Below are 13,387 nucleotides of genomic sequence, written 5' to 3'. Positions count from 1 at the left end.
AAGCATCGGGAATGGAGATGGGAAGGAAAGAGGACCAAAGTGAGATGGGAAAGCTGCCTCTCTGCATAGCTCCCCGAACCAGGCTTCTTCAGTCTACAGACACCAGCTGTTCGAGTAGCCATGTCTGATTTGATTACTGACAGGTTGTCTACTGCATGGGAGGGCTAGTCCCTGCAGGTTCCTCCCCTGCAGGGGATGCTAACTGAGCACCAGGCACAGTTTGAACTGCAGGGTATCCTGCCCTTCATGGGATTTTCTTGTCTGTCTCTAAATCAGCATAGTTTATGCTAGAGCATCTTGATGAGGCCTGGGAAAATTTCAGAATCCCCCCCTTTCGATTTGGGAGGAAAGGAAACCTAACAGTGCGCAATCTTGGTGTCAGAGGCTGTGGAGGGGGGCTGTGCAGATGATGCAGAGTGATAATCAGGTTCCATACCCTTTAATTCAAATCCAAGGTGCTCTGGCAGTGCAGAAGAAAGGAGAGTGAGAGGGGCAGGGGAGAGAGAATGAGAAAGAAGGGGAGGGCAGGAAAGAGAAAGAGAGAGAAAACGTTGGTCAGAACTCTTCAGACACTGGGCAGCCAGCCTGTGAGGTGAAAGCAGGTTAGTAGTTCCCCCTCCCAGCCTCCTGAGCTCCTTCCCTGGTCCCCAGTTCCCGAGTGACCCAAGAAGGCAAGAGAGAGGCCATGTTAGAGTTGGCAGGCAGGGAAGGGTCTTTAGAGGTGAGCAGTGGAGTTAGGACCTGGTGAGAAGGCACAGGCGCAAGAGTCAGTTGGCAAAGTCCCCTAGGAGTGGAGGACGAGCCGGGTGGGGTCCAAGGAGGAGTATCCAGTTCCCTTCTCCTGGCTCTAGTCCCAACCCTTCAGCATCCGCAGGCCCTCCTGAAGGCAGTCTGTCCCATTCCTAGCTCTTTCTTGGGGGTCCTTTTCATCTGTTCAAAATGAATGTGTTAGCCCCATGTCCCTGCTTTATGCCACAGGCCTACCTAGCTGTTCTGGTACAGCTCCCGTCAGTCTGAGTGAAGGGTTTTGGCATCTTAGGGGAGAAAAATGGGGTAAGGAAAAGACTCCAAGAAGCAAGTCATTGCTCCAGTTGACATCCCCTATACCCTGAGCTCCTAGGGTTGGGCTGTGGTACCCAAACCCATCTCACTACCTAGGAGAGCATCTACAACTCAGAGCACAGGAAGAGTGAGTTCACCTGTGCAGCACTTACACTTCTTACACCATGGACACATGACTGTGTTGGAAGTGAGGTTGTTACCTGATTGTGTGAGTTCAAGCCTTTGAAAGGTGGATGCTTACAACCTTGAGAGGTTAAATAAAAGGGCTTTGGTCTAAGGGTTAGTTCTGGGAGTCACATTGTCTGTGACTCTGAGAGATGCCCAACCTATCTAGGTCTCAGTCTCCCAGCTGCGATGGGGATCAAGCCTTGCCATGGGATCTTGGGAGGTCTGAAAGCCTGGCTGTGCTTCAGAACCATCAGGCCAATGGGAGATGGCCTGGGTGGGAGCCAGGAAGTCTTGGTGGTGTTTTAAAGACTTGCCTTCCCTTTTCAGGCACAGCCTGTTCTGTTCTACGGACCCAGGCCTCTGCTTCATCCCTACTTTGCTATGTGGATGTGGGTAATCCATGAGTCTGTTCTCTGCAAACAGCCAGTACACAGATGTGAGCAGGCCTGGCCATCAGGAGGTTAGGACATGTGTGTGCCAGGGCCGCTGCTCATACCTACCTGGGCACACTCCCTCACTAACTTTCACAGCAGTCACCTAGATCTGGTGAGGGTGTGACACTGGGTTTGACTTCTCATCTGCTGTGGAGGAAGGGCACCCTGAGCATTATCTGGTCCACTTCTTGGAACTTTCTGAAAGGGATTCCAGAGGGTTCTGTATTTGGAAAGAGCAGGAGAGTGGGTGGCTCTGAACCAAAGACCAAGAAGGTCCTGATCCCAAGAACCCCGAGGAAGATCCTGGGGTTTTGACCTGACCAATTCTGTGCAGAGGCCACACCAAGGAAGTGCTGATCCCAGAACTTCAAACACAAGGCCTCTGCATCTCTGCCACTCTGAAGCTGGGGTGATGCTGAGGATTTGGTTTCATTTTTGCTCTGACTTCTTGAAGCCCTAAGTGTAGCTCAGGGTCCTCTGACTGGATCCAAGGGTCCCACAGAGGTTCCCAAATAGCACATCCTGGAGCCTAGGACTTCGAAGCACTCAGAAGGATGTTACTGATGTCCAATCATGCTCACCCGAGGGACAGAAGACCAGCTTCACCAGGTTCTAAGTGCTGGTCTTTAGCTCACTTTCAGAAAAAGTTGGTGAAGTCTACGGGAAAGCTGGTGCCCTGTGGTGCCAGGATACTTTCTCAAAGTGATGCAGGAAATTGGGAGGCAGAGACTGGAAGGGACAGTGGGTCTAAGCTATGGCTGTTCCTGCTCAGGCTTGCCTGGCTGCTCCTGAGGATAGTGGCCACCTGGAGAAGCAAGCAAGTCTCTCAGAGCCCTCTGAAAATGTCCCACCAGGTCACTTATCTGGGAACCAAACTGTCAACAGCAGCTCCCAGGGGGCACCATTAGGGTGAGCCAGTGGTGGCTGGCATGATTGGTGAGGCAACTGAGAGTTTGGCTAGTTACTAGGTAGATGACTTTTTTCCTGGGAAGCCTGAAGACAGGTGCTGAGGGTCTACAGCTGTGTCTGTTGCAGTTAGGAGTGCAATCTCCTACTCATGTTTGTTTTTTGTTTTTTTGTTTTTTTTTTGCATGGCATTCAGCCAGGGTGGGGTGGTACCACTGAATCTCAGGCCAGAAATGTTCATATTGACCAGCAAATTGGATGTTGGATTTCCAGCAGGGTCAGGTTTCTTAGGAAATATGCCAATTTATTGTCTTGGATATAACCAATGGCAGTCATAAGGTGCCTGGATGAGGAGAAACTGATGTATGTGCTGGTATGAGCACATACTCTCTCTCTCTCTCTCTCTCTCTCTCTCTCTCTCTCTCTCTCTGTGTGTGTGTGTGTGTGTGTGGTGTGTGGTGTGTGGTCATACACATGTGGGATACAGATGGGCCAGCTTTCCCTTTCAGGAGGGCAGGGACCATAGAGAAAGAAACTTCAAAGTGCTATTGGGGTCAAAGGTTGTTTTCTTAGTCTCTGAAAATCTTGCCTGGGTTTGAGGTGGTTTGGGTAGGTGGCAGGGTCAGATGCTTTTCTCAGCAATGCTGGAAGGCACCCTCCCAGGACTAGTCTGCTTTCTGCCCTCCTCCTTGCCATCTACAGCTGGGAGAGATACGAAGTTGCCCTCTAGTGATAATGGCAGGCTCTCATATGCTTCAGAGGAGCCTCTCATATGCTTCACTTCCTCTTGACTGCTGCCTCCTAGACCTGGATGCCTCTATCCTCATTGTACAGATGAGAGAACAAACCCAGAACAAGTAGATAAGGCCCAGGACTAGGGATCTAGGGATCTGGTCTTTCTGGATGGGCAGCTGAGGACTTCAGGGGGCACAGGATGATGTCTTTGTGCTCCTCGTGTACTAGAACATTGTAAGGCCTTCAGAGAACACACTTGAAGAATAGGACTCCTGTATGGTACTGATGACACAGGCAGGAAGGCTGGATACTGCATCTGCAGGCTTTTTTGGGGGCTCTGAGAGGTCTGCTGACACCTCCCCCCCCCCAGCTGTGATGTAGGCTAGGCTGACATGATCTAGGGGCTTTGCATAGCAGGCCATGTTCTGGAGGCTCTGCTGCTCTCGGATCTAGGGTTGGCTGGGACTGCCTGTCCAGAACAGTTTCCCAAGCTGTGTAGCTCTTGGCCAAGGGTAGAAAGGAACAGGTCCCCCACTGCCTCTCTCACTGGGCCCACCCGTGTCTGTCTGCTTCGTCCTCTCTTGAGACTCCCCCTGCCCCAGAGCTTCCCACATAGGCCGGATCTGATTTTGAAACCCTTCTAGAGTTTGAGTTCTAAAGAATTTTTTCAGGCTACACGTCTTGTTCACACTTTCTGCCTTTATCCCCTCTCTCTCCATGGCCTGTGACTGTAGGGGTCTAGAAAGAGCACTGTCTTTCTCTCTCAAATTGTAGACAAAGGTGGGTCTACCAGCCCTCACCTGCTGGGGCTCAAATGCTCCTTCTAAGGGCAGTAAATATATATCTGGGCTTTATCCTACAGTCTGAGAACAATTGTGAGGCTTTGCTTTCCCACCCTGAGATCCAAACCTCTTTTTCTGATGTGCTACCTACTGGTTCCTTTATTTATTTATTTATTTATTTATTTATTTATTTATTTATTTATTATTTTATGGAGTTTTCCTTCCCAACACCCAAGTACCATCTGGGTTCTCTGGTTTCTTATGGCTCACAGGATCCAGATACCCTCCCTAAAAAGGACCAGGGAGCTAGTCTGCTCTGCAGGATGGGATGGGTGACATGGTTCTGGTCTTGAAGGCCAACAGATCACAGAGCTCCAAACCGAGTCTGTGACTATCCAAAGACTAACTGCTCTATTCCGCCCCACCTGGTGGTACTTGAAGGAACTGCTCCCAGGCTCCAATGAAAACAGTCCACTATTCTAGCCAATTCTCTCCCGGTGTGGAAGAAAGAGATCCTGGATAGTGTTCAGACTAGACAGGCCTTGTGAAGAGTCACCAATTTTTCCTGGAGTGTTAGCATCTGCAGCAGTCCATCTCATCCTGTAACCATACAAATGTCTCTGGCATCCATGGAAACCATTGTGCCTGCTCTCTTTCACTCTGCCCTCTGCCTTGGTCCAGGAACCCCAACACAAACCGTTCTGGCTAGACCAGGAGACAGGGTTTTGAGACCTTTTCCCTTCTCTCAAACGTACCCGCAGAAACATGCACACACTCACTGCCTGGCCCATCAGCAGCCTTACACCAGAGGCAGGGGAGGGCCCCACAAACGCCTCTTCCTCTATCTGGCAGGCGGCCTGATCCCGGAAGAGGGGAGAGGCCTGGACATGGCCTGCTGCTGCAGAGAATTCAGCCTGCTTTTCTCAGGTGATACAGGTGACTTAGGGGGGTGGGTGGGGAGACAGGGGTGTATCGTCTCCTCTGCAGAGGCTACTGGTAAGTACTGAGGGCTGAGAGGAGCTCAGGACACCCCTGTTCCCTCCAAGTCTTGGTAGGTAAGGCCCCCATCCCTCCCACATGGGGAGACTGCCAGTCACCAGGGAAGAAAAGAAATAGAAGAAAGAAACATACTGGAGAAGTTGACCATTGCGAACTGCTGACACCTGTCCCCGGTGTATCCCACAGGACACCTACCAAAAGAAAGAAAACCAGAAAGAGAGAGCCAGGATAGCAAGACACAGGCATTGCAACACCCCGGCACAGGCTCCTGCCAATGCCAGCTAGGTTCCTCGCCACGGTTACCATTTGTACTGGCCTTGTCGCTCTGCCCCTTACCTGCAGCCCTGAACTTTAAACCCAAGGATTAGGCCAAAAAATGAAAAACAAAGCAAAACAAAAACAAAACAAAAGAACTAACAAACCAAGGTACAAAAAAGAAAAGAGAAACAAAACATAACAGCCGAAGATCAAAACAACCAACACCCCTGACCCTAAGCCCTACATTGGGGGACTGCACCCGGAAGCTTTCTAAGGAGCAGGGACTTGTGTTTGTATCTTCAAACATACTTTGCTTAGGATCTGGCATGTACAATCGCAAAGGCAGTTTCTCCAAACATCTCTGTCCGAAGAATCCGTTTGGACATCTGGAGAAGGAAAAGGGGAAAAATCACAGAACAAACTGGCATCATCCACGAGGCTAAGGTTAGAAATCAAAGTGCGCAGTGATGAATGAGAAAACCAAGTCAGGCACTTGGGGTCACACTCGTAGCTGAAGGGCTGGAGTCAGGGGGCTGGGTGGAGGGCTCTGTCATCTCCTAGCAAACACTCTAATCCATGTGGCTCTATGGGGGATGGGTGGGTGGGGTGGGGCAGGGAGGAGGATGCGTTAGGGAAGTTGGGTGGGGAAGGTGGGGGTTATTGACTAAACTGTCCTACTATTTAGGGAACTTTCCCGTCTCACCTGCCTGGTGCCCCAGGAAGCCTGAACTGTAGCCTCTGGGTACCAGGCAGCCAGACTTATGGGATACAAGTTCCTGGTGTCACTCCTCTGGGCTCTGCTGAAGGGTTCTCTCCAGAACTCTGGGCAGGTTTCCTCCTCTATGAAACAGCTCCCAGAAAACTCAAAGTAGAATTCTGCTAGGCTGCTCACCCTATGTGCTCATGACCAAAGGGACCTAGGAGGTATTTGATCTGTTCTCTCAAAGAGGGATCTGTGGGCCAATATGTTTGGGAAATCCATCCCCTGGGGCTCCTGTAGTGGCAGTCTCCGTTAGCGTAGGAAGGATTATGAAAAGCTTTGTAGGCAATAATAACTGAACTCTACAAACTTATTTGGCCAAGGAAGTCTTGTTTGTGTATTTTGAGACAGGCTCTCGTGCTGTAGCTCTGGCTGGTATGGAACAGAAGGCACTTTTCTAAGAACCCTTGCAGGGCTCCCGTAGATGCGGGGAAAAGCTAAGTGAGGAAAGGGGATGCTGGAGAGGGGGGAATTGCCAGTGTCCCAAAGCCACCTTCCAGACACCTGGTGCAGGGGGAGGTGGGAGCAGGCTAACTGGGGACCCTGGAAGCCTGTTCTGTACAGGAGGCCCCTGGAAGCCAGCCTTGGCCTGCCTGTCCTTTACTTGTGACCTGTGCTCCCACTGTGGCCTGGCTTTGGCCGAGATCTCCTAGCATCTTGCCTTCCTTGCCACTCCAAGTCACCACCCATCCACCCCCTTCTCCCTGACCTTGTCTTGCCTTCAAGGTACACTTCCTTCTGTTCTCTGGCTGCCACCTCTCCCCTTAAGCAAGTCCCAGTTTTGTAGATTTCTAGGAGACATGCCCAGTCCTGTACTCTCTCCTGAACCCCAGGAAGGCCGGATGCCTAGGGAGAAACCCACAGAGAGGTCTGCATTGACCCTTATGCATGTCTCTCTTCAGAAACAGGTCTCTGTTGGCCTGGCCTGAATTCCCCTAGGAGCTAGGGAAACCTCATCAACAGTAACCCTTAGTACCAGGTTACTGTGTGACATTAGTCAACCTAGACTTCCTCAGGAGGTGTCTTAGCCTTCTGCTGTACATAACAAGAGGGCCCTTGGCCTTTCGGTAGATGCTAGCCATCGGCTATGATAAATAATCATGAAAACCCTGTGGCCTCTAATCTGGAGGAACAGGGGATGCGAGTGGCTGGTGGACACAAGCTGGAGTTTCTTGGGGCCTGTGGTATCTCTCTGGAAGGAGGGAGAGCTGGACATTGTGGTGGGGGAACATGGGTGCACATGTTCCTGGCCAGGTGGAGGTCTGGCTGGGAAGTTCAGCTATTTGGGTGGGCAACAGCGGTGCATGTGGACCCTGTGGAATAGGGTGGCTTAGGGGAGGAGCCCCTCTTCAATCCCTTGGCACTAGTCATTTTATCCAAGGAAGATGGAGGAAGTGGCCGAGGCTTCCCAACCGACCACAGCCAGGTTCAGCTCTTCTTCCTTCACTGCTGGCCCTTGATATGGGGGATGGGGATTAGAAACAGGTGAAGTGGTTCTTTTTCAGACAGAAGCACCTTTGGGAGTAAAGTATAAAGATCCAGAAGTTGCCAAAATGACTCTTGGATTCTACAAAGTAACAGGAAAGGACTAGGCTTGACTGTGTCCCTTGTCTGCCACTAGCTGGACTCTTAGAGCCAGGGAAATCAGTGTATGCAAATGTATGGTGTGTGTGTGTGTGTGTGTGTGTGTGTGTGTGTAAGAACAGTGGAGTGCAGGGGCAGAATGGGACAAAGAGTAACTTATTTGACGTCAAAACTGCTGTCCCATGAGTCTTGTTGGAGACCTGTGGCAACTATAAACACACCCCTGTGTCTCTGTACCATACTCAGCCTGGACTAGTCTGACTGCTTGCTCAGGGCTACCGAGTTGCACACTTCCAGGTGGTACCATTGACTGGTCCACAAACAAATGTGCTATGGTATTCGTGCAACGTTCTGGTGCTAGCCTTGCACCACCTGTCTGTGAGAGGGGTGCTGCTTCTCGCTGGACAAAAGGCCTTGGGGAGTAGCGTGATCAGGTTGGGAAGGACCGATACACAGTGCTATCCCTTGGAGGCACTAACTCCATTAGGGGCTCCTGAATACTCCTACTCCTCTCTGCAGTTCTGTGTGTGGAGACTCAGGCTTCTTTAGAGAAAGTTCTAGGTGTGAGCAGGGCCTTTGACCTATCTGCCCTGCTTCCCCTTATGGACATGACAGGAGTCTGCACAGGGAGTAAGTGGCTGGCTGGTGGCTGGCTAGTGGCTCCCACACAAACAGGGATGACCCTGTGAAGTTCAGGGAAATAGGGAATGGGTTGGAAGGGGCAGCAGGCCGCAGCCTTCCTAAACCTTCCTACAGGCATCACCACTGACTCTGAGAAGGTCTGAACCTGGGGCTGGAGAAGAGCAGGGATGAGAGAAGGGTAGAGAGGAGAGCCCACGGGCTACATCTGGGGTGGCAGAGGTCAGGACCTCTGCTGCCCCATTCCCCACCCACTTTCCGGGCCTCAGTTTCTCCTTTTGGTAGCCTGGGGATAATGCCATGTGTGCTGCCCTCACCTGGGGAAGGAAGGATGAAGGATGAGGCTGTGCCCCAGGCACTGGAGGGAGCCGGGGTCTCGGAGCTCACGAGGGCGGGTGGGTGGAGATGTGGTGAGAATGAGCAGGCAGATGGGGTGGGATGGGGTGGGGGAAGCTGGGGGTGAGGGAGGTGAGCTGATGGGAGAGGGAGGCATGCCACTGGTATGTGCACAGGGCTGGAAAGAGAGTCTTGTTCTGTCATCATCCCCTGAACCAGTCCCCAAGAGTCACGCACCAACCGTGCTCAACAAACACACGGAGAGAAGAGGAGAAAACGGCAAGAGGAAGTGTGGAGGTCCCTGTCTGGCCCAGACAGAAGACAGTCACCTTGATTTGGACCCCCATTTTCAAGTCCCCTTAAGTTGTCTTTTTTAAAACAAAATTCAGTATCAGTGACATTGTTTCTTTTGGCACTGATTTCCAGAAAAACAAGAGGGTTACGGAGTGTGCCTGCCTGCTTTCCAACACCCCCTGGGGGGCTCTGAACCAACACAGCAACAAGGGTAAGAAAACCAGGAAGGAAAACTGAGTTTTATAGAAACTGGAATGAAACTGACCAGTGTAGTTTCATTATCCAAGCTAAGCGGAAATGCAAAAAAATCAAAATAAAAAGTAAACAAACAGCACAAATGGTAGACGTGAGTCCCGTTTCCTAAATTCTTCCCCTTTTACTCCATCCAGGTGTTATCATAAACCCCAAGAGGCCTGCCCCTCTTCCCACCCGGTTTCCCACCCTCAGAATGGCCTCTGGGCTCTGCCCGGCCCCCTCCCCCCTGCCCTTCTCCAGCTCAGCTCCAAGGACTGCAGGCCCAGCCAGGGATGTCCCTCTCCCTTGCATGTGACAAAGGGGTTCAGGGAAGTGGGTTATGGAGCCTTGACTGGGTTGACCCAGGGGGGCAAAGATGGAGACGTAGTGGCTCTGGGTGCCAAGTTTACATTTGAAACCCAGTTGCCCTGGGTGGGGGAGGAAACAGGCACCCTCGTGCTCACCAGGGCTCAGGCCCCTCTCCCTATGCCTTTCGATAGAATCCTAGGGGCACAGTCATGTTGGTAGCTTCTCCTGGGAGCCATTGTCTCATCCTTCCCTTTCTTACACTACACTCCATCCTGGAGCCTGGGTTCTGGTGACCTACTTTGTCCTTGTACCTATCTTGGGGTGCAAAGCCTTCCCTGCCTGCAGCCAGGGCTAACTTCAGTGACAATGCTGGATTCTTTGAAGGGTCAGGGGTCCAAGGGGCTAGGGAAGAGGAGAGGCCCAGTGTGGTAGAGGGGAAGGGGGTCAGGGCTGGGACATCTCTGTGAGGCATGCTGGGATCTTTTGAGTCTCTAGCAGGTCTGTTCCAAAGAGCTCAGAGCATTTGCAAGGCTGAGATGCTTCCCTAGGCCTGAACTGCTATTATGGCTGCCTCTTAGAAGCCAAGGCCAGGCCTTGAACTTCCCTGGGGTACTTGTTGCTCTTGGAACTTCCCTTAGGGGTTCAGGAGGAAGGAGGTTGGGAAGGGGGTGACAGCAGGTGAAGGGTGGGACCATGGAGAAAGCCAGTGAGGAGGCCAGCTGGGGCCAGAGCCACAGTTCTGTCTGGCAGTGCCACTGAGCTCTCCTGCCCCATGGGAGAATGGGAGGAGACATGGACACTGGGACCCTGTTAGTTTGTGGAGGGTTTTTTAAAGTCCCAGCCTCCCCTCCAGGGTCACATTCTTAGAAAGGCCAAGCCAGTGAGGGGTGCAAGATCTGGCCTGGGTAGCTAGAGGTAGGAGCCTGAAGTTCTATCAGGAGGTCAAAACCCTCTTCCTGAACTAGCAACACTTTGGTGGCCTTTGTCCAGATGCCATGGGAATGGGACAGCTTTGGCACCTAGTCTGGAGCCCTTGGCACAGGCTGCTTTGAGAAATCCAAGCTGTGGACTAGACCCCCTTCCTATTCCTCCTTAAGATCTGGCCAGAGCTGCCCTCATGGAGTTTGTCACTCTCCTCACACACATGCGGGAGCATCGCCCAGAAGACCTGCTGGGACTGAAAAAAAAAAAAAAAAAAAAAAAAACAACAACAACCCTTTCTGGTAGCCTAATTCACACTAAGCTTGAGTGCTATGGTATGGATAAAGGGTTGTGAGCTCCTTGGAGCTCCTGCTGGGGCCACCCTCACCTCCCCCATTGGGCCATTTCCATAGTGGTGTCCTCCTGAAGTCCCCGCCTTCCATACAGAGGGACTGCAGTTAAAATGGCACAAGCAATGCTCAGGGCAGGACTGGGCACTAGGGTTCACCAGGGCAGGAAGAGAAGCCAGATCTGAGGCCAGCACTGGGCTCTGGGTAAACCTCTATTTCCCCTCTAGACAACAAGAGTGGGATCAGCAGGTGCCAAGGGCTGTGCAGCCTGAATCTTGCCTTACTCTTCCAGGCTTTTCTATTGAAGAAGATGCAGCCAGGACATGATCATCCAGAGCTGCTTAGAGATGGGGAAGAAAGATAAAATGTTGGGGGTGGGGGAGGAGAGAGAAGAGAGAGAGAGAGAGAGAGAGAGAGAGAGAGAGAGAGAGAGAGAGAGAGAGAGAGAGAGAGAACAAGCACCCAGTGCCTTAGACGGGTATCCCCATCTCCCTGCAGGGTGGTGAGAGAGAGAGGGTAAAAGAACCTAGGGAACTGGGTCTGCAGGAGTCCACACACCCCTTAGAGCAAACATATCTTTAGAGTCCAGAAAGGACTAGAAAGTGGACAAACGACCCTGTCTGTGCCCCTCGGGGATCACTTCCAAGTTGCTTGAAGCTTGCTTTTTCTAGAGCCCTCCACTTCTGCCCCAGCACCTCCTCCCCTGCTCCTGGTCCTGTGCCCACCCTGACCGGTCACTTACTTGCAGGAGAGCTGGTTGATGCCCTCGATGTAGTAGCACACGCCTCCATTCACACAGTAGGACTTGGCTGTCTCGTTGCACTTCCGGGCGTGCCCCGACCATGATGACAGAGTGGTGCTCACTGGAGGTATGAGAGACACGTGCTAGTGACCCACTGAGACCACTGCTGGGCCCAGGGATCACTTCCTTCATGTTCTTTCATGTTCCCATCTCAAAACTGGAAGGTCACTAGGGTCTGCAGGAATGCCTGGGCAGGGAAGGTCTGGGGGGGGCATCTCTTGGTGGGCAACAAGGCAAATGGGAAGCCACAGTGGACCATCCACCCAGTGTGACTCTGCATTCACGCTCTTGGCAAAACTACAAAAGTCAGAGGGTTTCCCCCTGTTTTGGAAGGTTGGAAGAGAACAGAAAGAGCTTCTCCACTGGAGTTTGGTCTGGCTCAGGGGGAAGACACCTGTATCCATCCGCACTGCTCAGATTCGTATTGTGGACCAGGGACTCAGGGAAACGACACCTTTCGGATTCTGTCATTTTCGGAGCTCTGGGAAGGGAGTTTTGTGTGTGTGTGTGTGTGTGTGTGTGTGTGTGGACCTGGGCATCCAATCTCTTTCTTCTTGTCCCAGCTCAGGGATGTTAATAAAGGCTGCCATGTCTTGCCTCTAGAAGTGTCCAGTGTCTCCTTCATGTCCCCCACCAGACAGCTCCCTCCTTGTCAGCTGTTGCCTGTGGAGGGGGCCTTCAGACCTTTGACAGTCTCAGCTATAAATCATGAACTCCAGGAGGAGATGTAGCTGGGCAAGGGGCGGGGGCAGGGAACAGCTGGGCTCTCAGGTTGCTAACCCAGGCCACACATCTGACTGATCAGGCTTGCCTGAAACAATTGAAAATAATGAATGCTCTGCTCCCTTATCAAGGGACCATGTCCAGAAATCTGGCTTTAAATGCAAAACCCTCTTTGTAAGGCACACTCCACACTGGCTTTCTGGAATGTGCTGCTGAAAAGGAGCCCTGCTTCCCTTTAGTGCTCTGGGGCTCTGAGGGGCTCTCACTCCCGCCCAGCGGTGGTCCTCTGACTGAGGTGTCTTGCTCCACCTTGGTTCCCCTTATCTCCTCTGGGGTGGCAGGCTCCATTGCTCCCATCGGCAATGGGGAGGAGGTGAGAGGAGGAGGATGGGGCAGGCAGGCGCTTGGCACCGTCAGTGTTTAGACATGTAGGGAGACAGATGGAGCGTGGGGGACTGCAGTGTACACACAGCACAGCCTCTGTATATGTCTGAAGGAGCTCACAGATAAAACTCAGCGGGTAGGGCCAGCTTTCGCCCTCCCCTCCACCCCATGCCTGCTGCAGAGTTGGCATCTTGGGCCCCACCCACCCCTGCTGAGGTCTTCTCTAGGGTTCTGCCGCAAACCCAGCTGGGACCCACATGCTGGCCAGGGAGAGGAGGCTTTCAACTGGTGTTTGCACCACTTCTGGGTCACAGAGACCCAGCAAACTAAGAAAGGGACAGAGAAGAGACACAAGTGCGGTGACCACGTCTGCAAGTTATAAAGTCCAACACTGGGCAGATCCTAGAGGTTGTCTTGCCCTTTGGTTACGCCTCCAAGGAGGAGTGAGGGAAGGGAATGGCCGAGGGCCTCTCTAGAGCTCACTTGTGTATTCCTGCCAGATACCCTGTCCCTTGTGGAAGAACACGTCAGCACCAAGGCTTGACGTGAGCAGATGAATGTGGACCACAGCCGGCGGCCTCCCAGGGGCCTTGGCTAAGCCAGAGGAATCTTGGCCCCGATCTGCCAGGCCCAGCATGGCTCCTCTGAAGCAGTGGTGGCAGAGACCTCCTGCTGTTGGTCTTCATTGCTGTTCTGTGAAGTTGACT

The 13,387-nt window shown here is 52.3% G+C and overlaps 1 protein-coding gene across 1 annotated transcript in view; it reads right to left on the bottom strand.

Annotated features, from left to right (window-relative positions):
* Nrg2 (neuregulin 2) overlaps window positions 1-13,387 on the bottom strand; it is a 179,888-nt gene that overhangs the window by 11,266 nt on the left and 155,235 nt on the right. Inside the window, 2 exon segments of the mRNA XM_027400776.2 lie at window positions 5,654-5,730; window positions 11,514-11,634. Of these exon segments, the coding sequence (XP_027256577.1) occupies window positions 5,654-5,730; window positions 11,514-11,634 (198 nt within the window).

The sequence above is a fragment of the Cricetulus griseus genome, chromosome 2, assembly GCF_003668045.3.
Source record: "Cricetulus griseus strain 17A/GY chromosome 2, alternate assembly CriGri-PICRH-1.0, whole genome shotgun sequence".
NCBI lineage: Eukaryota > Metazoa > Chordata > Mammalia > Rodentia > Cricetidae > Cricetulus > Cricetulus griseus.
The sequence above is the reverse complement of the archived record's forward strand: the minus strand, read 5'-3'. Positions and strand labels throughout refer to the sequence as shown.